The 23,228-nt window shown below is 38.5% G+C and overlaps 1 protein-coding gene across 2 annotated transcripts in view; it reads right to left on the bottom strand.

The window, feature by feature from the left end:
• Tpr (translocated promoter region, nuclear basket protein) overlaps positions 1-23,228 on the bottom strand; it is a 63,186-nt gene that overhangs the window by 20,346 nt on the left and 19,612 nt on the right. For both annotated transcript variants that reach the window (NM_001107185.1, XM_017598809.3), the window contains exons 14-32: positions 23,121-23,228; positions 22,069-22,295; positions 21,360-21,523; positions 20,614-20,747; positions 20,379-20,527; positions 19,460-19,622; positions 18,221-18,355; positions 17,691-17,831; positions 15,760-15,925; positions 7,628-7,794; positions 6,717-6,869; positions 6,216-6,332; positions 5,673-5,876; positions 5,380-5,564; positions 4,423-4,570; positions 3,414-3,551; positions 3,182-3,313; positions 1,690-1,820; positions 354-561 (exon numbers count right to left, since the gene is read on the bottom strand). In NM_001107185.1, the coding sequence (NP_001100655.2) occupies positions 354-561; positions 1,690-1,820; positions 3,182-3,313; positions 3,414-3,551; positions 4,423-4,570; positions 5,380-5,564; positions 5,673-5,876; positions 6,216-6,332; positions 6,717-6,869; positions 7,628-7,794; positions 15,760-15,925; positions 17,691-17,831; positions 18,221-18,355; positions 19,460-19,622; positions 20,379-20,527; positions 20,614-20,747; positions 21,360-21,523; positions 22,069-22,295; positions 23,121-23,228 (2,970 nt within the window). The remainder of the gene's footprint in view (positions 1-353; positions 562-1,689; positions 1,821-3,181; positions 3,314-3,413; positions 3,552-4,422; positions 4,571-5,379; positions 5,565-5,672; positions 5,877-6,215; positions 6,333-6,716; positions 6,870-7,627; positions 7,795-15,759; positions 15,926-17,690; positions 17,832-18,220; positions 18,356-19,459; positions 19,623-20,378; positions 20,528-20,613; positions 20,748-21,359; positions 21,524-22,068; positions 22,296-23,120) is intronic.

Below are 23,228 nucleotides of genomic sequence, written 5' to 3'. Positions count from 1 at the left end.
AAGTCATGCCTTCCCAGCAGTGATGGACTGAATCCCCTAAATACAATGATACTGGGTCACAAGAGCAAGAGAACGTAATACAGTTCCGACCTCAGCTTTGCAAAGAAACAGTAGTAGAAATATGAAAAGGCCAGGCATGGTAGGCTCTTTAATCCCAGCACTTGGGAGGCAACAGCAGGCTGTTTCAGGCCAGTCTTCCCTACACAGAAAAACACTCTACGCCCACCCCTCCCGCCCCCCAAAAGTTAGTAGTAACTTGAAACCAAAAAATATCTCACTGTACTTTTATGAGTTTAGACTAAAAGCCATTAATAGTCAAAATTAGGGGTGAGGACCACATTTCCTCAGCGTACCTTCTGCTGTGCTTTAAGTTCTTCAAACTGAGTCTTGTACCTGCGTCCGATCTTCTTGACTTGAGTGATTGTTTTCACTTTTTCCTGTATATCAATTATTTTGGCATCTAAATCTTTCTGAATGCTTTCCTTTTCAGTTCTTACTTTACTTAAATCTTCCTTTAGACTCTGGATTAAATTCTGGTTGTTAGTCAAGGATGCATTTGATCTTTGAAAAAAAATGAGAAGAGGTTTCTTAAAAGAACAAAATACACAATGTTTTGCAAATTTTCAGCTTAAAAGTTTACATTGTACTGCATTAATACTAGCTTTCTAATTAAAAATACTTTCACCTCAAAGAAATGTACTTTATGATTTTGGCCTTTTATTGGACTTTATTACACAGGTCTAATACCTGTTCTGAAGTTAAGAAACACTGTAGTACTAAGTATTCAAGTAACAATGTTACAAAGTCCTCAAGTGATGTCACTAGACCTGTGTGACCAAGGGTTCTCTGTAGGTCAGATATTATCCAAGTTTCTCATAAGGGGCAGAGGAACTTTGTCAGCTGGGGCTTAAAGCCTAGACGGTTTCCGTCACATGTCCTTCCTGATGCATATCTGTTGATGCTTAATGCAGTTTGCCCTCCTGTGCATGATGTCATGAACTGAACTTTCATAGTAAGACAAAACCTAAAAGAAGAGCAGTAGCTAATTTCAAGTATGAACTCAAGTTTTTTGAATTTTAGTTTATTTTTTAAAAGAAATAGAATATCTCTTACTGAGCATGCCAAAATATTGTTTAGAATAAAGAAAAAATATATGACAGAGATTTTTTAAGCTATAAAGTGTTCTGTAAGACACAGGATAAGCATAATTAAAAACCAATAAAAAGCTTTATAGATTTACATAAAAGGGCTATTAACAGAAAGACAAAAACAGAAATTGTACGTTATTGACTATTAACTGTTAGAAAAGAAATGAGCTTTAGAGTTACAACATGTAGCTTTTAAATACTTGAGAAAAAAACTGATACATGGACACAAAGAATTAAATGTTTTGTTTCCTGACTCAAAGGGAAAAGACGCAAAGAGCCACAGACAAGGACTTTACCACTTCCTATTAAACAGGAACACATCAGGATCATAGAAAGAGCAGAAATAGACTTAGATTTTCCTTTAAGCCTTTATGGTACACACCTACAATCTCAGCACTTGGGAGGGGAACACTCAGTTCCAGCCCACCCTGGGTTATACACAGAATCAACTCAGGACAGTCTGGGCTACATGGTGAGCACTCTTGTCTCATGGAAAAAAACGTGCGCATTGCATATATTTTAAATCTTTTATTCCTAATACCTTGCAATTTCAGCCTTAAGTCTTCCAACTTCTTCATTTAGCTGCTGAATTCTCTTAGTGTGAATTTCCTTTTCAGAAAGCAACTTTCGATATTCTTCTGTATCTGGATCTTTCTGCTGATTTATTAGATGCTAGAATAATAGAAGTGCATACTCTGTCAGGTTCTATAAACACAAAGCGCTATAATAAAGTGGTCAAAACTCTATAGTTTTTTCAAATTAACTGTCTTGCATACAGAGTAGGAAGTATCAAAACAGTATGTTTGAAGCTTTAAATAGGATAGCAAAAGCCAGCCAAGATAGATGAGCTAGAAAACATCAAATTTTATTGTTTATCATTTTTTTCAGAGCTGTGAATGAACTTCAATGAATCTTAAGTTCCTCTTTTTTCTTTTAACATTTAGTATGTTATTGTGAGTGTGTGTGTATGTGTGTGGGGGGGTACATGCCATGAAACACATGTGGAAGTCAGAAGTCAATTTGTGAACATTAGTTCTCACTGTCTGTTTTGTTCGTTCTGAAGACTAAGTTCAGTTCTGGACTAGCTATAACGGATTTAATTTCACTGAAGTAACATTTATTAAGAAAAATAATGTTTTATAGTCTAAACACGTGAGATCATTCTAAATGAAACTTATTCCATTAATCATGAAAGTCAGGCCAAAATAACAAAGTGCTTGTAGGTCTGCTTAGCTTAACTTCCTTTGAGGACTTTTCTCTGTGTCTACAAAGAACAAAATGAAGAATAAAAGTGCTCTGAAATTCTAAAATGTTTCTTTATTCTACAGCATTTCTAGGTATCAGAGAAACTGAGTTTAATTTTTGTCACCCAAACACTGCTTTAATAACCATATTCTGCAAATGAGGAAAACTAATCTAGTGAAGTTAAGAAACTCACATGCAAGTCATATGCTAGGTAACACGCTAGTATCATCAAGGCAGACTTCTCACTAAATGCTCTATGCTATATGGTCTCATCTGCAAAGGCCCGGTGAACATGTTTTCTGAACGTGCTGCAATAAGATATACATGTATTTTCACACATAAATGTATTTTAGAACTAAAACTAATACTTAGCTACTTAGAATGATATGAATTTGGGGTTGGAGAGATGGCTTAGCAGTTAAGGGCACTGACTGTTCTTCCAGAGGTCCTAAGTTCAATTCCCAGCAACCACATGGTGGCTCACAACCATCTGTAATGAGATCTGATGCCCTCTTCTAGTGTATCTTTAGACAGCTACAGTGTACTCATATAAATAAAATAAATAAATCTTAAAAAAAAAAAGAATGACAAGAACTTTAAACAATATAGAAAATTTAAGTAATTTTTAAAAAATGGGCTCTAACATGCCATATACTTGTGTGTGTGTAATGTATTGTGTCTTCTAATGGTAAATGCAATTTTCACTGGTTTCCCAACTATTTTTACATCTCTAACTCTTACATTACTGATAATAATTTCTGTGTTAGTAAATGGCTAACTGTCCTTACCTGGTTCCGCGCTTTCCAACGTTTGACATCCTCTTCTAGTAGCTTCTTTTCTGCCTGGAGCATGCCACTTTTCTCACTCAGCTCAGCATTGGCTTCTTGTAAGGGTAAAATGTCCAATTCCAGTTTCCTCACCTGAAAAGAGCCCCAAGTATTTTTTATAATGAATGGTAAGTTCATCTGTGTCTTTACAAATAACAAGAGCTTCCACTCTCAGCTGCTAAGGCACACACACCTTGGCTTGCATTTGTTGTAGGTTCTGTTCGAGCCTTTCCTTTTCCTCCCTTAGCATCTTATTGGTCTCCATAACTACATTCATTGTTTCGGTTTTCTTCATCAGTTCTTCATGTTGAGCCATTGTTTTTGCAGTTACCTGAAACAGTCACAAACACATAGAGTAACAACCAGCATTTAGACATGCCTTTGTCCTAAAAGTTCTAATCTACCCAATAAAAAAGTAAAGAGAATTTAAATCTCAAGTTTATCTGAGACTCTGAAAGCTTGCGGGTTGTTTTTCTGAGACATTCGTTAAGGTCATACGAGTTTAAATAAATGTAAGAGTCTTTAAGATAAAGGACTACGAATGCTGCCAACAGAGAAGGAACAGCACGGAACACAGGCATGTGTCTGTATTCTTCCTTGTTCTGTGGTATGAGCTCTAAAGGACTGTTATTTTGATTCTTGGCTCGTCCCCATTTCCACACCTCCTGCTCAGAAGTCTCTTAGCGCTTGGTTCGGTGAGTGAACTCATGAACCCAGCAGGGAGTTGTGAGCCACCGGGGCTATGAACTACAATGGTGAGCTCACTACAGAAATCTCACAAAGGACCTCATTTCCTTTCTCTACTTGTTACTTTTCACTTGTTTTCTTTTTGCTCATTTGATGAAAAAAATATTCTTTAGTAGTTTCAAGCTATTCTAGAAAGACTCTAGAATTTTATTTTAGAATGGCTCTCAAAGTATTTATACATAGCAGCTGCAAAAGATTAGAAAGTTGGAATTTTATCTGTTGTACACTACTGTCTAGATGATTCGTGTGCACACTCTCAATCCTCTCATCTACACGGTACAGATAGGGAGACTAAGATCAGGGAAGTTGAGCAAGGTACAGCATACAGAGCCTCTACTCACCACAATCAGGCACACTGGGTAGATGTAAATTTACAAGTTTAGGAGTGCTCACATTAATGTAGCATGGTGGAAACACGTGAGCTTTCCTTCTTTAAGCATGGTATAAATACATACCTGCACCTTTTCCCTTTCTGCGTTCAGGCTATCCTGCAGTTCCTGCAACTCCCGTTCCAGAAGTTCAACTCTTTGTCGATATCGCAGACTTTCAACCTGAGCCACCTCAAACCTAGTTTCAGCAATTTCTTTTTCTCGTCGAATAAATCTACAAAAAGACATGTTAAAATTTTAGAAAACTAAAAGTGTTTTAAAACTTGGGGGACTATCAAGATGACAAAATGCATCCATCACTTTAGTATCACTTCCATATTTCAATGGCACATTGGCTTAGATAGTAGCATTAGAAACATAATTCTGGGCCTGCAAAACAGCTAAGGAGGGGCTGGGGATTTAGCTCAGTGGTAGAGCGCTTACCTAGGAAGCGCAAGGCCCTGGGTTCGGTCCCCAGCTCCGAAAAAAAGAACCAAAAAAACAAAAAAACAAAAAAAAAAAAAACCAGCTAAGGAAGTAAAGGCACCTGTGCACAACACGCGCACACTCAAACACTCAATAATATATAAATGAACAATTAAAGGTAAACTATCTTTAGGTTGTGTGCAATGACACACCCATAATCATTCCTAACACCTGGGAGGGAGAAGCAGCTGGGATTAGTGAGAAAAAGAATATATCTTTAAAGTGATTTATGAGACATCCAGTTTTCCTTTCCTCTCTTGAAATGGGATCTTGTTATGTAGCCCAGGCTGTCCTGGAATGGCCAGTTCCCACCTGGACCTTCTGGGTGCCAGGATTACAGATGTGTCCTGTATCACCACACATAGCTGGTCTTTAGTTTCTCAGAAAAAAAATCAGCTCTAGTTCTATCAGATTCAACCTTAAAACCACTGATTTACTGTATTTAAGTATCAACAATGAGCACTAGGTTCCTTGGCCAATTGAGACCAAATGAGTTGTATAGTGCTGTGTTTGTGCCTTTCTTATTGTTGATTCTACATAAGAATGTAGTTGACTTACCTAAGAATTTCTAAAATTTGTTCTTGAGATTTTCCTTCTTCATTGAGAGATATATTTAATGGTGATTGCACAACCTCCTTCATAGAGGTGACCACCTTGTCACTTAACTTTTCGATCTGATCATGAAGTAGTCTGTTTTGTTTCTCTAGATCTTCACAGCGAGACACACTCTTGGAAACTTCATCCTATAAGCCAAGGATCCGCTATAATAGTTTCCCAAATGTACAGGAAAAAACAAACACAAAAACTCTTTTCATTTCTCCAAAACATTCTACTGCAGCCTACAACATTACCTTCAACACTCTCTCTCTTTCTTCCCAAGAAGCTTTACATTCCAACAACTGTGATTCTGCTTTCTGAGTTGTTTCTTCCAAATGCTGACGGACTGATGCCATTTTTGAAACCTGTTCCTTGGCAGCTTGCAGAGCTTCGACATCAGCAGCATGTAGCATCAATTCTCGCTCATACTTATTCTGAGCTTCCACCGCTATTTTAGCCTACAATTAACAATTCCCCATTGACAAAGATTAAAATCCATAAATAATACTTTTACACACACACACGCACACACACACACACACACACACACACAATTTCTGGGTATGTACATGTGGTGTACACTCATGTGTGAAGGCCAAAAAACTTTAGGTGTCCTACTTTAGAGCCCTCCACCTTATTTCTTTCCAGACAGGGTCTTTCACTGCACCTTTCTGGGTGTAACCCTAGCAACCTTAGCAATCTTCCACTTTCCACAGCACTGGGGTTTACATGTCTGGGAGCTGGAATCCAAGCAAGCTTAAAACTCACTGCATAGAAACTGTGAGAAGAGTACTTACTTGTTCCTGACAGTCACGCCTGGCTTGCTGTTCATTACTTAAAGCTGTGCTTGCTCTCTGAAGAGCTTCTTGTACTTCACTCTGAACACTAGACAGTGTTTTCTTCAATTCAGTTAACTAAACAAGAGTAAGCCACAGTTAATTACAAACTGGGAAAATACTTAAGACAGACATTAAACAATCCACTTAACTGAACTGAATACAGCTTCAGTCTGATGTAATCTACAGTTTCTACTCATCTACATCCTCTGCCTACTATTTGCAAAATCCCAGGCAGAGCTTCTAAAATGTAGCACTAATAAGCAGTTTTGTCAAGTGGTCTATATTTTTCAAAAGGAAATTTAAACAGGTGCATAGAATTAAGTGAAACATAAGATTAAAATTCATGGGTATGCATTCAAGCACATTTCTGATGAGATAAATCAAAGTATAACTTATGCACTAATGAAGGGAACTCAAATTCTTAAGACAGTAAGCTACTACGCATCCTAGTGAACTCACTTGCTGTTCCATGCTTTCGATGGCTTTCCTCTTGTCATCCTGAAGTTCTTGCTTCTCCTTCTCTACTTCCATCAGCTTTTTCTCCAACTGTGTCTGAAACTCTGCTGACTCTTTCAAACGCACTTCAATGTTCTTATGTACCTCCTCAGTCACCTTCATCACAAGCAGCCAGAAACAAAAGTACAAATGATAGGCAATGCTTTTTCCAATGTAAACTAAACTGGAACCAAACTAAAGTTGCTACTTGTTTCCCTAAACAAGATTCCCTAAAATGCTGGTCAGCCAAGCAGATATAACCACATAAATGTAGAAGCCTAATAGCTTCTCTTTTAACCTGGGTTTTTCATATTGAAAATGGAGTCTTTTATTTCCCCTTCCATCCTCAGGGCCATGTGCCCAAATCTACTTAGTCTATCACTAAAAGGTGTGTTCCTCACATATTGATATGGATTGATGCCAATCACAACAGGATTTTAAAAAAATGGTGGCCTCCTTGTTGTACTATCTACTACTCTTTGAAGAGAATTTCCTAACTATGACACATTAAGAACCAACGGTTCCATGTAAGCACACAGAAATAATCTGACATACTTACCTGAAGACTCTCTCTTGACTCAGGCTTGACTGCCTTCTACTATCTTTGATGACCCACATGCCTCTATTCAAATATACCCAATTGTCAACTGTTATGTGCAGCCGTGCGCATGCCGCAGATAACTCAAACTCATCCTCCCAATGTCTGATCTCTACCTATTCTGTGCTTCCTAAATTGTGTGGCTTTTGTTTTGATTTATTTATTAGACTCAAGAACTTCCCAAAAGTAAGAGCAATGGTGTCAGCCCAATCCGTACATAGCACAGGCTTTATATATGAGTAAGTTCTTAATGAAGAACAGTGTGAATTGTACATACCTGTTTCTCCTTGTTCAGGGAGTCTTCTAAGCTGGTCACCATGGCTCTATACTGCTCTACGTTACTAGCACTTGTCTTGAGTCTCTCCTTCAAGTCATTGACCTGTTCTTCAGCCTGCCTTAGCTGACTTTTAAGATCATCAACATCATCTCTGTCACCAGGCTGACCTGCAAAAAATAAAATGCTCTAGTAAAATACATACTTTCAATTAATGCTTTAAATAATAATAAAGATGACTCCTATTAAGAGTACATGAAATAAGGGTTAAAGCTAAAATTATCTATAAAGTATATTTTAATCCATAATCCAAGTTGAATACCAGAATAAAAACTAAGCCAGGCATGGTGGCACATGCCCTTACTTCCAGCACTTGGGGGGCAGTGGGAGACAGACTGCTGACTCAGGTTGGCATTGTCTACATATAAGTCCTAGGCTGGCCAGAGCCATGGAAGCTAGGGTCTGAGAAAGGAAGGTAGGAAAGAACGAAAAAGGAGAGAAAGAAGAAAGGAATAAAAGAATGAGAGAAAGAAGGAAGGAAAATCTAAAACTCTTCTGTTGTCTCAATGCTTCCAAAAATTGAACTGTTTGAAATCTCATCACGAAACGCCATCTGGAACCCTGGTGCACGGAGGCTCCCAGAAAGAGCGGCGCAGATCTTCCTGGTTGCTGCCGCCGCGGAGAGGACTTAGGCAGTACCCACGAGCAAACTTGAGCCTTGGAACCACAGGGGAGGGCCCAGGAGCGGCAGGACCCCTACGCCTGAGACACCACCGGAACCTGAAGGAAACAGACCCGATAAACAGTTCTCTGCACCCAAATCCCGTGGGAGGGAGAGCTAAACCTTCAGAGAGGCAGACACGCCTGGGAAACCAGAAGAGACTGCACTCTGCGCACATCCAGACGCCAGAGGAAAACACCAAATGCCATCTGGAACCCTGGTGCACGGAGGCTCCCGGAAAGAGCGGCGCAGATCTTCCCGGTTGCTGCCGCCACGGAGAGGACTTAGGCAGTACCCCACGAGCAAACTTGAGCCTTGGAACCACAGGTAGGACCAACTTTTCCCCTGCAAGAAACCTGCCTGGTGAACTCCAGACACAGGCCCACAGGAACAGCTGAAGACGTGTAGATAGGAAAAACTACATGCCCGAAAGCAGAACACTCTGTCCCCATAACTGGCTGAAAGAAAACAGGAAAACAGGTCTACAGCACTTCTGACACACAGGCTTATAGGACAGTCTAGCCACTGTCAGAAATAGCAGAACAAAGTAACACTAGAGATAATCTGATGGCGAGAGGCAAGCGCAGGAACCCAAGCAACAGAAACCAAGACTACATGGCATCATCAGAGCCCAATTCTCCCACAAAAATAAACATGGAATATCCAAACACACCAGAAAAGCAAGATCTAGTTTCAAAATCATATTTGATCATGATGCTGGAGGACTTCAAGAAAGACATAAAGAACTCCCTTAGAGAACAAGTAGAAGCCTACAGAGAGGAATCGCAAAAATGCCTGAAAGAATTCCAGGAAAACATAAATAAACAAGTAGAAACCCATAGAGAGGAGACACAAAAATCCCTGAAAGAATTCCAGGAAAACACAATCAAACAGTTGAAGGAATTAAAAATGGAAATAGAAGCAATCAAGAAAGAACACATGGAAACAACCCTGGATATAGAAAACCAAAAGAAGAGACAAGGAGCTGTAGATACGAGCTTCACCAACAGAATACAAGAGATGGAAGAGAGAATCTCGGGAGCAGAAGATTCCATAGAAATCATTGACTCAACTGTCAAAGATAATGTAAAGCAGAAAAAGCTACTGGTCCAAAACATACAGGAAATCCAGGACTCAATGAGAAGATCAAACCTAAGGATAATAGGTATAGAAGAGAGTGAAGACTCCCAGCTCAAAGGACCAGTAAATATCTTCAACAAAATCATAGAAGAAAACTTCTCTAACCTAAAAAAAGAGATACCCATAGGCATACAAGAAGCCTACAGAACTCCAAATAGATTGGACCAGAAAAGAAACACCTCCCGTCACATAATAGTCAAAACACCAAACGCACAAAATAAAGAAAGAATATTAAAAGCAGTAAGGGAAAAAGGTCAAGTAACATATAAAGGCAGACCTATCAGAATCACACCAGACTTTTCGCCAGAAATTATGAAGGCCAGAAGATCCTGGACAGATGTCATACAGACCCTAAGAGAACACAAATGCCAGTCCAGGTTACTGTATCCTGCAAAACTCTCAATTAACATAGATGGAGAAACCAAGATATTCCATGACAAAACCAAATTGACACAATATCTTTCTACAAATCCAGCACTACAAAGGATAATAAAGGGTAAAGCCCAACATAAGTAGGCAAGCTATACCCTAGAAGAAGCAAGAAACTAATCGCCTTGGCAACAAAACAAAGAGAAGAAAAGCACACAAACATAACCTCACATCCAAATATGAATATAACAGGAAGCAATAATCACTATTCCTTAATATCTCTCAACATCAATGGCCTCAACTCCCTAATAAAAAGACATAGATTAACAAACTGGATATGCAACGAGGACCCTGCATTCTGCTGCCTACAGGAAACACACCTCAGAGACAAAGACAGACACTACCTCAGAGTGAAAGGCTGGAAAACAACTTTCCAAGCAAATGGTCAGAAGAAGCAAGCTGGAGTAGCCATTCTAATATCAAATAAAATCAATTTTCAACTAAAAGTCATCAAAAAAGATAAGGAAGGACACTTCATATTCATCAAAGGAAAAATCCACCAAGATGAACTCTCAATCCTAAATATCTATGCCCCAAATACAAGGGCACCTACATACGTAAAAGAAACCTTACTGAAGCTCAAAATACACATTGCACCTCACACAATAATAGTGGGAGATTTCAACACCCCACTCTCATCAATGGACAGATCAGGGAAACAGAAATTAAACAGAGACTTAGACAGACTAAGAGAAGTCATGAGCCAAATGGACTTAACAGATATTTATAGAACATTCTATCCTAAAGCAAAAGGATATACCTTCTTCTCAGCTCCTCATGGTACTTTCTCCAAAATTGACCATATAATTGGTCAAAAAACGGGCCTCAACAGGTACAGAAAGATAGAAATAATCCCATGCGTGCTATCAGACCACCACGGCCTAAAACTGGTCTTCAATAACAATAAGGGAAGAATGCCCACATATACGTGGAAATTGAACAATGCTCTACTCAATGATAACCTAGTCAAGGAAGAAATAAAGAAAGAAATTAAAAACTTTTTAGAATTTAATGAAAATGAAGGTACAACATACCCAAACTTATGGGACACAATGAAAGCTGTGCTAAGAGGAAAACTCATAGAGCTGTGTGCCTGCAGAAAGAAACAGGAAAGAGCATATGTCAGCAGCTTGACAGCACACCTAAAAGCTCTAGAACAAAAAGAAGCAAATACACCCAGGAGGAGTAGAAGGCAGGAAATAATCAAACTCAGAGCTGAAATCAACCAAGTAGAAACAAAAAGGACCATAGAAAGAATCAACAGAAGCAAAAGTTGGTTCTTTGAGAAAATCAACAAGATAGACAAACCCTTAGCCAGACTAATGAGAGGACACAGAGAGTGTGTCCAAATTAACAAAATCAGAAATGAAAAGGGAGACATAACTACAGATTCAGAGGAAATTAAAAAAATCATCAGATCTTACTATAAAAGCCTATATTCAACAAAACTTGAAAATCTACAGGAAATGGACAATTTCCTAGACAAATACCAGGTACCGAAGTTAAATCAGGAACAGATAAACCAGTTAAACAACCCCATAACTCCTAAGGAAATAGAAGCAGTCATTAAAGGTCTCCCAACCAAAAAGAGCCCAGGTCCAGACGGGTTTAGTGCAGAATTCTATCAGACCTTCATAGAAGACCTCATACCAATATTATCCAAAATATTCCACAAAATTGAAGCACATGGAGCACTACCGAATTCCTTCTATGAAGCCACAATTACTCTTATACCTAAACCACACAAAGACCCAACAAAGAAAGAGAACTTCAGACCAATTTCCCTTATGAATATCGACGCAAAAATACTCAATAAAATTCTGGCAAACCGAATCCAAGAGCACATCAAAACAATCATCCACCATGATCAAGTAGGCTTCATCCCAGGCATGCAGGGATGGTTTAATATACGGAAAAGCATCAACGTGATCCATTATATAAACAAACTGAAAGAACAAAACCACATGATCATTTCATTAGATGCCGAGAAAGCATTTGACAAAATTCAACACCCCTTCATGATAAAAGTCCTGGAAAGAATAGGAATTCAAGGCCCATATCTAAACATAGTAAAAGCCATATACAGCAAACCAGTTGCTAACATTAAACTAAATGGAGAGAAACTTGAAGCAATCCCACTAAAATCAGGGACTAGACAAGGCTGCCCACTCTCTCCCTACTTATTCAATATAGTTCTTGAAGTTCTAGACAGAGCAATCAGACAACAAAAGGAGGTCAAGGGGATACAGATCGGAAAAGAAGAAGTCAAAATATCACTATTTGCAGATGATATGATAGTTTATTTAAGTGATCCCAAAAGTTCCACCAGAGAACTACTAAAGCTGATAAACAACTTCAGCAAAGTGGCTGGGTATAAAATTAACTCAAATAAATCAGTTGCCTTCCTCTATACAAAAGAGAAACAAGCCGAGAGAGAAATTAGGGAAACGACACCCTTCATAATAGACCCAAATAATATAAAGTACCTCGGTGTGATTTTAACCAAGCAAGTAAAAGATCTGTACAATAAGAACTTCAAGACACTGAGGAAAGAAATTGAAGAAGACCTCAGAAGATGGAAAGATCTCCCATGCTCATGGATTGGCAGGATTAATATAGTAAAAATGGCCATTTTACCAAAAGCGATCTACAGATTCAATGCAATCCCCATCAAAATACCAATCCAATTCTTCAAAGAGTTAGACAGAACAATTTGCAAATTCATCTGGAATAACAAAAAACCCAGGATAGCTAAAACTATCCTCAACAATAAAAGGACTTCAGGGGGAATCACTATCCCTGAACTCAAGCAGTATTACAGAGCAATAGTGATAAAAACTGCATGGTATTGGTACAGAGACAGACAGATAGACCAATGGAATAGAATTGAAGACCCAGAAATGAACCCACATACCTATGGGCACTTGATTTTTGACAAAGGAGCCAAAACCATCCAATGGAAAAAGGATAGCATTTTCAGCAAATGGTGCTGGTTCAACTGGAGGTCAACATGTAGAAGAATGCAGATTGATCCATGCTTATCACCCTGTACAAAGCTTAAGTCCAAGTGGATCAAGGACCTCTACATCAAACCTGACACACTCAAACTAATAGAAGAAAAACTAGGGCAGCATCTCGAACACATGGGCACTGGAAAAAATTTCCTGAACAAAACACCAATGGCTTATGCTCTAAGATCAAGAATCGACAAATGGGATCTCATAAAACTGCAAAGCTTCTGTAAGGCAAAGGACACTGTGGTTAGGACAAATCGGCAACCAACAGATTGGGAAAAGATCTTTACCAATCCTACAACAGATAGAGGCCTTATATCCAAAATATACAAAGAACTCAAGAAGTTAGACCGCAGGGAGACAAATAACCCTATTAAAAATGGGGTTCAGAGCTAAAGAAAGAATTCACAGCTGAAGAATGCCGAATGGCTGAGAAACACCTAAAGAAATGTTCAACATCTTTAGTCATAAGGGAAATGCAAATCAAAACAGCCCTAAGATTTCACCTCACACCAGTGAGAATGGCTAAGATCAAAAACTCAGGTGACAGCAGATGCTGGCGAGGATGCGGAGAAAGAGGAACACTCCTCCATTGTTGGTGGGATTGTAGGCTGGTACAACCATTCTGGAAATCAGTCTGGCATTCCTCAGAAAATTGGACATTGCAGTACCTGAGGACCCAGGTATACCTCTCTTGGGCATATACCCATAGATGCTCCAACATACAACAAAGACACATGCTCCACTTTGTTCATAGTGCCTTATTTATAATAGCCAGAAGCTGGAAAGAACCCAGATGCCCTTCAACAGAGGAATGGATACAGAAAATGTGGTACATCTACACAATGGAATATTACTCAGCTATCAAAAACAACGGCCTTATGAAATTCGTAGGCAAATGGTTGGAACTGGAAAATATCATCCTGAGTGAGCTAACCCAATCACAGAAAGACATACATGGTATGCACTCACTGATAAGTGGCTATTAGCCCAAATGCTTGAATTACCCTAGATGCCTAGAACAAATGAAACTCAAGACGGATGATCAAAATGTGAATACTTCACTCCTTCTCTAAAAGGGGAACAAGAATACCCTTGGCAGAGAAGAGAGAGGCAAAGATTAAAACAGAGACTGAAGGAACTCCCATTCAGAGCCTGCCCCACATGTGGCCCATACATATACAGCCACCCAATTAGACAAGATGGATGAAGCAAAGAAGTGCAGACCGACAGGAACCGGATGTAGATCGCTCCTGAGAGACACAGCCAGAATACAGCAAATACAGAGGCGAATGCCAGCAGCAAACCACTGAACTGAGAATAGGACCCCCGTTGAAGGAATCAGAGAAAGAACTGGAAGAGCTTGAAGGGGCTCGAGACCCCATATGTACAACAATGCCAAGCAACCAGAGCTTCCAGGGACTAAGCCACTACCTAAAGACTATACATGGACTGACCCTGGACTCTGACCCCATATGTAGCAATGAATATCCTAGTAAGAGCACCAGTGGAAGGGGAAGCCCTGGGTCCTGCTAAGACTGAACCCCCAGTGAACTAGACTGTTGGGGGGAGGGCGGCAATGGGGAGAGGGTTGGGAGGGAAAAAAAAAAAAAAGAAATCTCATCACGAAAATTAAGACTATTTGAAAGAATATTGAACCAAATCCACAAACTACAATTTATCTCACTTTGTTTTTGCTAAAACTAATGGAAAATGAGCAAACTGAAAGTGGAAATACTTTAATAAAATATCAATAAGAGATTATTAGTAAAACATCTATTAAACATATATCAGGCATCTTCACTTAATATATAAATATTATACACATATAACCTTGCTTTCCTATTATTAGTAAATCTATGTAGAAAGATAATATGGAAACAAAGGTTTTAAATTTGAAATGGCACATCTGTATAAAACACCCTAATCAAATGAAGTATTTAATCCAAGAATAGTAGTCAACATAAATTGAAAACCAGAATCAAAACTAAACAGACATAGTGACACATGTCTTTAATTCCAGCACTCGGGGTCAGTGGTAGGTAGATCACTGATTCACGATTAGCATGGTCTACATATAAGTCCTAGGCTGGACCTTATCACAGATTTAGTAAAACCCTGTGGTGGTTTAAATGAGACTGATCACTCACAGGCTCCAATATTTGTATGCTTGGTTCCCAGTTGGCAGACTGTCTGGAGGAATTAGGGGGTGTGATCTTCTTGGAGTAGGTGTGCCACTGGGGGTAGGTTTTGAAGTTTCAAAAGCCAGTGCCAGGCCCAGGGTCCCTCTCTCTACCCAGGATCAAACTAGGATGTAGCTCTCAGCTACTGTTCTAACACTGTGTCTGCCTATATGCCACCACGCTCCCTGTCATGATAATGGACTAATAGTCTGGACCTGAAGGTAGGCCTCCAATCATTTTCCTTTGTAAGAGTTGGTCATGGTGTCTCTTCACAGCAATAACAACTCTAAGACAAGTTCAATAAACAATCTTAAGTATCGATAAATGGTTTTAGTGTTGTGGAGAACATGTCCTACATATGTGATGCTCTGGGTTTGATCCACAGAAAAATATATCACTTTATACCCAGAGATAGCTTCAAAGATCAGAAAACTCAGAACACAGCTTAGCCTGGTGGCAAACAATTGTTTGAATTCCCGAGTCTTCCAAATTTATTATGAGCCCCAACTGACCATTCCTATTTGGAAGGTAAAATGGTTTCTCCAGCCTTCATTAGCATGCATGAAGAGGGGATTTATTTTCAAGACAGAGTGTAAACTCAAAGATTTATCTGTTTTACTTAATGCTACATCAAGCTACTCTCTTTACCTTTACCGGTTCTCTGTGTGGACTGAGAAGCAAGCTGGGCTTCCATATTATTAAGGTGCTGTTTCAGTGTAGCAATATCCTTCTGAGCATTTTTTAACAGCTCTTTTGTGTTAAGATGAAGATTTATTTCTGTATCTAGCTGTCTCTTGGTATCTAGTAGTTGAACCTGTAAGAAACAAATGCATTAACACTATAAAGACGATCTATTGGTTCTTATGTAACTAGACATTCAAAGTGATATCCTAAGGATCCTAGAACCCTTGCTACAGTAGAATAGAACACCTGAAATTCTTAACGAGACAAAGCACATTACAATCATGGCTTCTGCTGTAAGAAAGAGAAGTATACCCTAGCTTACTGAAATAAGGTAATGGAATATGTCACAAGAAAATGAAGAGATTTCAGCAGATTCCCTGAATTGAGAACACAGACCTAGAAAGTTCCAAAGCATCTCTAGTTCATGCTAGAGTGAAAGAACACTGAAAGCATGGTGTGGACAAACATGGCATCTCTTCAATGTCCAGTACATCAGTGCTAAGCATGTTTGTAAAATTGTCACATATCACCAAAGGCTCAGCATGAAGAGTACCTAATACTGAAAGTTAAGAGTAGCCAAAAAAAATTCCCTGCACCACAGAACCAGTGCTTTACAAAAGTCTTCCATTAGTGTGGAGTCAAACCAAGCACCATTCTGTGCCTGCTTAAATGTATCATCAAAAGCAACACAAACTATTTTTAGCTTTATTACCTTCCAGAGGAAACTAGGGAAAACTCAAAAGACTACAAAACATCCATTATCTAAATCCATGGTCAGAAACTCCTGGGCCTACTGCTATTTGTTGTCCAACTAAATTAGATAGTTAGGATCCTACTCATGTTTAACATCACTCATTTTGGCTGCAGGATGGAGAAGTTAACCTTGAACTGAACAGAAAACCGTTTCCCTGGATGATAGTTTCCACAATATACCAGATGGTACTATGTGGGCTGCTGGGAAAGAAAAGACATCAATGGGCTTACCCAGTGCTAGACCCTCCGTGGTGTAATACTGATTTTGGCAAGAAGTGTCTACCAGTGCAACAATGGCAAGACGGTTATGGGGCAACAAACTGCTTTCTGACTTAACAAGGTCTGCTCTACAGTAGGTATTTCAGGCCTGGTACCGTAAAACCCAGTCAAAAGCCCAGGACTGGGAAGTTCATAGACCCCCCAACTTACTGTTGCTGTTTAGCTAAATGGTCATGCTATCAGACGGCACTCTAAATTACCCGCTGTACACACTGCTTTGTGCTGTTCTTGACTTTGGCCAGGGAAGCTTCTTTCTTGCAGTGTGCAGTGGTTAGTGCACACCTGTAAGTGTTGAGTCATGAACAGGCCACCTGTATCTACTCCCTACTGTCAGAGGCTCTAGGATTTCTTGGAAGTGGAGGCAGAAAGAACAGAAGAGCAGGTGGATGGGAGGGAAGCTGTGAAATGCAGAGTCTGGTCACGCCATGGCTATTGCACACGTTGACTTGAAGGAGCTGAGATTACCTATTAGACAATACCTGTCCGAGATCAAGCCAGTTAAACTCTAACAGAGATGAGGAAGAAGTTACTGGCAGCTGCTAGCTGCTAAAGGAGGGAGGATTGTTCTCCTTTGGGGATGTGGCTGCAGGTAGGTTGCTGTAATGGGCTTATGGGGATCACGAATTGGACTCAGGAGTTATTAATAAAATTAATAAAAGAAAATGAAAACAGAAAATTGGGAGGCGGGTGAGGGAGGAGCAATAGTAGACGTTGGAAGACAGCTGTGAATAGATATGACTATATGTATTATATAAATGCACAGAGCTTTCAAAGAATAAAAACATTAAAAATTGTCAGGCATATTTAAGATTCTGTAAAGTACAGTAACTACAAATTACACACACCCAGAAGCAGATACTCACATCTAGATTCCTCGTAAGTGTATGTCTTTGTTCCACCTCGTTTTCCAACTTCTTCTTCAGGTGAGAGATCTCATGCTCCAATTTTTCTATTTGGCTACTCAGCCTTTGTTTGGTTTCAGTCTCAGATCGCTCTAGTATGCCCTAATGTAAGAAGTAAAGGATGGTTAACAATAAAGAAATTAGGAGACTACAATCCATGATGAAGTTAGAACTGAGAAGACTGTAGATATACAAGGGAAGTGTGGCCACTTTTCATATTAAGTTTATTTCATATTAAATATTTGTTTAGTGGTATGGGAGCGGGGGCAAAAACATTAGAGTAGTTATATAGTACATAATTCTAAGACTCTAACATGTTAATTACTTTGTTTCAATTAATTCTCTTTTTGAGTTTCCTTTAAAGTATTTTTTAGCACATCACCAATTTAAAATCATCACTATAATGGATGAAAAAAGTAACATAACATTTTTAGTTAGGAAAATTAAGAAGATACAAAAGGTACTAACACGTCATGCATTTATCTGTTTACCTGGATGGTTTGCAGATTAGTCAGCAACAAGTTCTGTCCCCTCTGTTCAGCTAACAAAGACTCTCTTTGCTGAGACAGACGGACTTCAGACAATTTAAGCATTTCTTTTTCCTTCTTCAAATTTTCTGCTCTTACCTTAAAATGAATGTAAGAGGAAAAAAAAATGTTGGGAAATAATGTGTCAAAAGTAATACACTTACAAAATTAAAATGTTTTCTTTACTATGTATTTCTTAATATGATTTAGACTACAACTCCTGATCAAGTAAGTAAATATAGTTTCCGGTTTCATGAACTGGGATATAAAGTTAAAATGATTGGGCTTAACACTAATACTTTCGCTCTAGCAAACTGTTATTTAAAAATAATATAATGCAAGCTGGAGAAACAGCTCAGTGGTTAAAAGCATTTGGTTCTTCCAGATGTCCCAGCACCCACAGCAGGCAGCTCCTGACTGTCCAGCTCAAGGAGATCTAATGCCTTTGAACTCCTCAAGCATCTGAACTTAACATGGAGATACACATCTACACAGTAAAAAAAAGGCAAAACCCAGAGTAAAATCTAAAACACCAGAACAAATAAGTGTGTAACTATGTCGTAGTCAAATTAATACACTATCAATGATGTTAAGTTTTATAGGCCAAAATAGTTTCTAAGGGCTTCTTTAATAACCCATCTAGTCAGAATTTCTTTCTTCCTAAAAGACTGCACTCTGTCTCAGGAGAGATGCAAGAGTGAGTTGAAATGCAGTATTTTCACAGTATTCAGGTCTAGTCCTGAGTCATATTAATTATCAATAATAACACTTAAAACCAACAGTTTGGAAAAATGTTCCTATTTCCCATCAAGAAGTAGAGCAAGAAAAATGCAGTAACAAATAAACAAAAAGTGTCTTCAAGTCCTAACCTGTTTCTCATGACTGTCAAAAAGAGGCAAATGACTTTCTAGCCTCTAAACCCTTTTCTCATAAAAGAGAGGACAAATAGTACCTAGCTTGCAAGTAAAAGCCAAAAACGATGGGCGTTAGCTTTATCATAATCTTGTTTGATACTTACTTGGGAGCATTCTTTTTTTGTGAATGCTTAACTAAGGTTTTATTTGAAGTCTTGCCTAGAGATATGTAAGCTATTTGGAAAATACGTATGGTGGTCCATACAACGCTTTACTATGCTATTTCAACCAATAAAATTAAAGAAATAATTAGCAATATCATATGTCAGCAAGGGGGTGTTGGTCTCACTTCTGCAACAGCTAGCTTCTCATTGGCTCCTCTCAAGTCTTGTGTCATCGTGTTGATGATCTGTTCCTGCTTCTGCGTAGTTGCAGTGAGTTTCTGATTTCTCTCTTGTAGAGATGTTATTTCTCGGCGATATCCTTCTACATTATCTTGAAGCATTTCGTAACTGGTAATAAAGATGACCAGTTCTTAGGTCTTTGAAGACTTTCATAGAAACTTAATTTCACATGATTAAAATTAGAAAGTGGCTTGTATAATAATATGCAACCTTCTATACTCCCCTTATTTACCAGTTAAAATTGAAATTATAAATAAGGAAATATTTCACATTGAATAACTTACTAAAAATTCATACTAAAATATTGTCAATATACTGTAAATACCTAAGATAACAATCACATGAAGCGAAGGTTCCAGAAATGACAGCCATGGTAGCATACACTCACAATACTAGTACTGGGAGGCTGAGGCAGAACTGTCATAGGTTTGAGGCTAGACCAGTCTACTGATTACCAGGCCACCCAAGGGTATGTAGTGAGAGATACAAACCCCCAATATCAGCTCTGGGAGGCTGAGGCAGGACTGCCACCAGTTTGAGCCTTACCCTAGTATACTGATTGAGTACCAAGCTACCCAGATCTATATAGTGGGATCCTGTCTCAAAAAATTCACACTTCCCACGTCTTTAGAAAGCATCAGAAACAATGTCTCTCAACCTGAGGAAAGGAAACCAGTAGCACTGTCTTAAGTTCCCTCCTGACCAGGAGAATCGCAGTCAATGTTACAGAATGAAGCATTAGTTTCCCATGTTTACACATTACATAGAAAAGGAACACCATTGTAAACTAATTCTGGGGCCTGACTGGTTAGAATGCTGGGAGTGTAACATTTAATGGCATTAATTCCCAACAAAAGAATTTACCGTTTAGAAGCGAAATCTAGCTGAGTAGAAATTTTGGTGTTTTGTGAGCGCAGGTCTGTGACTTGCTCTTGAAGTTTCTCTAGCTGCTCATTCTGCAGTTTCTCACTGTCCATTTTTTCTTTTTTATAGTTCTCAAAGATTTCCTGCAACTAAACGTTGGAGATCATTAGACACTTCCTTCACCAAAAACCCAACTTGGAACTAACCCATGACTTTAACCAGGTATAGTCTTTACCTGCTTAAGGGCAGCCTTTGCTTCTATGGTCTCTGTAGACTCAATGATGGGTTCCGGAGCAGGAGTAGAAACAGTCTGTGATGTACTTGAACGTTTTGGAGTTGACACAAGAGAAATATCATCTAAACTTGAAGCTTCAGAAAAATAAAAAAGACTGATAAGGTTTTTTGCTTGCTTTCATAAATCAGTCTTAAGGATTATTTTCAAAAGCATTATTACTATATTAAGAAGTGGAAAGTAAAGTATTACTAGACCTCTCAGGGAATGGATATATTAAAAACTATTAAAGATTGATGGCTCAGTGGGAAAAGCTGCCCAATAAACTTGAGTCTGATCCTTGGACCCATATGCTGTCAGGAGAAAACCACCAACTCCCACTAATTATCTTGACCTCACACACACAGTAGCCTTCATGAATGCACATACACAAGCATGCAAAGAGATAAAATGTAAAAAAAAAAAGAAAAAAAAGAAAAATTGTTCCTCACTTTTTATTTGATATAATTTATTACAAATTAAAATAGTAAAACAAGAAAAACAAACCCTGTAATTCACTAAGTATAAAGTATGTTTTAATAATATTGTTTTTTTAAGTAGTGTCAAAATGACACCTAAAAATTAATGTTATAACATTACACACAATACCTGAAGTCAACTTCTATATTAGAATAGCAATTGTTTTTGTCACAAAACTGATTTTCCAGTTCACTTCCAAAATATTGTCCTGTAATTACATAAAAATCTACCTTGTAATGGAATGGCCATTCCCGTTGTTTGTGACAACAAAATTCGGTACATGTCACGCTGACGAACTATGGAATCAACAAGCTGCATCTGATGCTGTCGTGACTCACGGAGCTGTTCCAGTTCAGTGAGAGAGTTCTCCAGTTTATTCTGAAGTTCAGCAATTCTGCAGAAAACAAAGTCTTTGTAGGTCCATGCTCAGAGCGAGTGCTTTCGATTCTAAATCCTCCAAACACGGTCTACCTTCATGCTTACTATTTTCACATTCTTTACCTTTTACTCTGTTGCTGTTGTAAGAATTCCTTCTTAAACTTCCCACCACAGAAGACTTAAGTACTTGAACTCATCGATAGCATCTGAAAACCTTTCTCAGCATTAGGTCTACTGAAACTTCAACCTTCCTGCTCTTAGCGCCGTCCTTCCTTCCCTAACATAGCATCTTTATAAAACCTCAGTACTCTACCTGAGTCATGCTCAGACATCTTTTCCATGACGACTTCTTTCTTGAAACTGGAATGAAGTCTGCCAAGTTTACCTATTTTAGTACTCGTCACATTAAACTTAAGTTTACCTCCTTATTAAAAACAATCCCATAGTACTTTTGCTCAGTATCGCTTTTTCTAAGTCTCAACACCTCAAGTATCCAGCACCTCTAAGGCCTCACTAAGCTGAATAACTATTGTTTAACACACCTACACAGTTGCTGCTTACTTAGAGGAAGTTGTCTCTTGTTCTTCTCGTTCCCTGGTTTCCCCAAGTTCTCGAAGAGCAAACAGCAGACGCTGATTCTGCTGCTGAAGCTCTTCAATGTTCCTGTAAGATACTAGATGCTGCGATATTACTTCAGATGAACTACTTATGTCAGCAGAGCTGACCTCCTCATCCCGAATTACATGGTTACCCCTTGCTTCTTCAAGTTCCATCAAGAGCACTCTTATCTAGAAACAAAAATTTAATGTTATAAAATAGTATTAATAGCTTTGGTTACAGGAATATCTGGAAGAAACCAAAATTTTAAATGACAGCATCACTTATCAAAAAAAAAAAATAGTATCTTAAAAAACAAAGCATCATAATCTATCACTTTTGATGTTAAAAAAATCTAAGAACATTTTTTTAATAAAATAGTTATTTTTAATATAAAGAAAACTTACATAAAGTAGAAAAGTATAGTTTCAGATTCATGGCTGCTACTTTAACACGAAACTACAAGTAACTTATTTAGTGCTTGTTTTATATGGTAGGGGACAGGAGGAGCAGACATGGTGGTATGCACCAGAAATCCCAGCACTCAGGAAGATGAGGAAGGAGGATTAGAATTCAGGGTTGAAGTATGAACAAGTCCCCTTTTCAAGAAACAGTAGTAATGAGAACACACAGTATAGTTGAATTTTAGCAAAAATGCACGTATACGTTCAGATATGCACTTATTGAGACATGAATGGCATGAAATATATACGCCAACCTGCTAACACTGGTTACTCTGAGTCACAGCAAGCTAGGAAGAAGGGGGATAGAAAACAACAACAAAACGTTCTGTTTCAGTTGTCTGTGTACTCATCACAAATGTCCCCAGTAATGTGAAAATCAATCAAACATCCTGAGAAGACAATGAGACTATAAGTGCTAGAGCATTCCTACTAATGGACTAGAAAATGTGTACACCTTTCCTAAAAGGCACTTCCTTAGACATTAAAATTCAGACTCAAGCATTTGGCACTCAGCATTATAAAGAACCTGGAAATCACACAATATATTCTAACCTGTTGTGAAAGATCTTTTATTTGTATTTCCATCCTCTGATTATCCCTTTCAAGTACTGATGAATGTTTGTTGGCTTTATCAGTGTCCTCCTGCAATCGCTGAATCTC

This window comes from Rattus norvegicus, chromosome 13, assembly GCF_036323735.1.
Source record: "Rattus norvegicus strain BN/NHsdMcwi chromosome 13, GRCr8, whole genome shotgun sequence".
Classification (NCBI taxonomy): Eukaryota; Metazoa; Chordata; class Mammalia; order Rodentia; family Muridae; genus Rattus; species Rattus norvegicus.
This window is presented reverse-complemented; position numbering and strand designations above follow the sequence as displayed.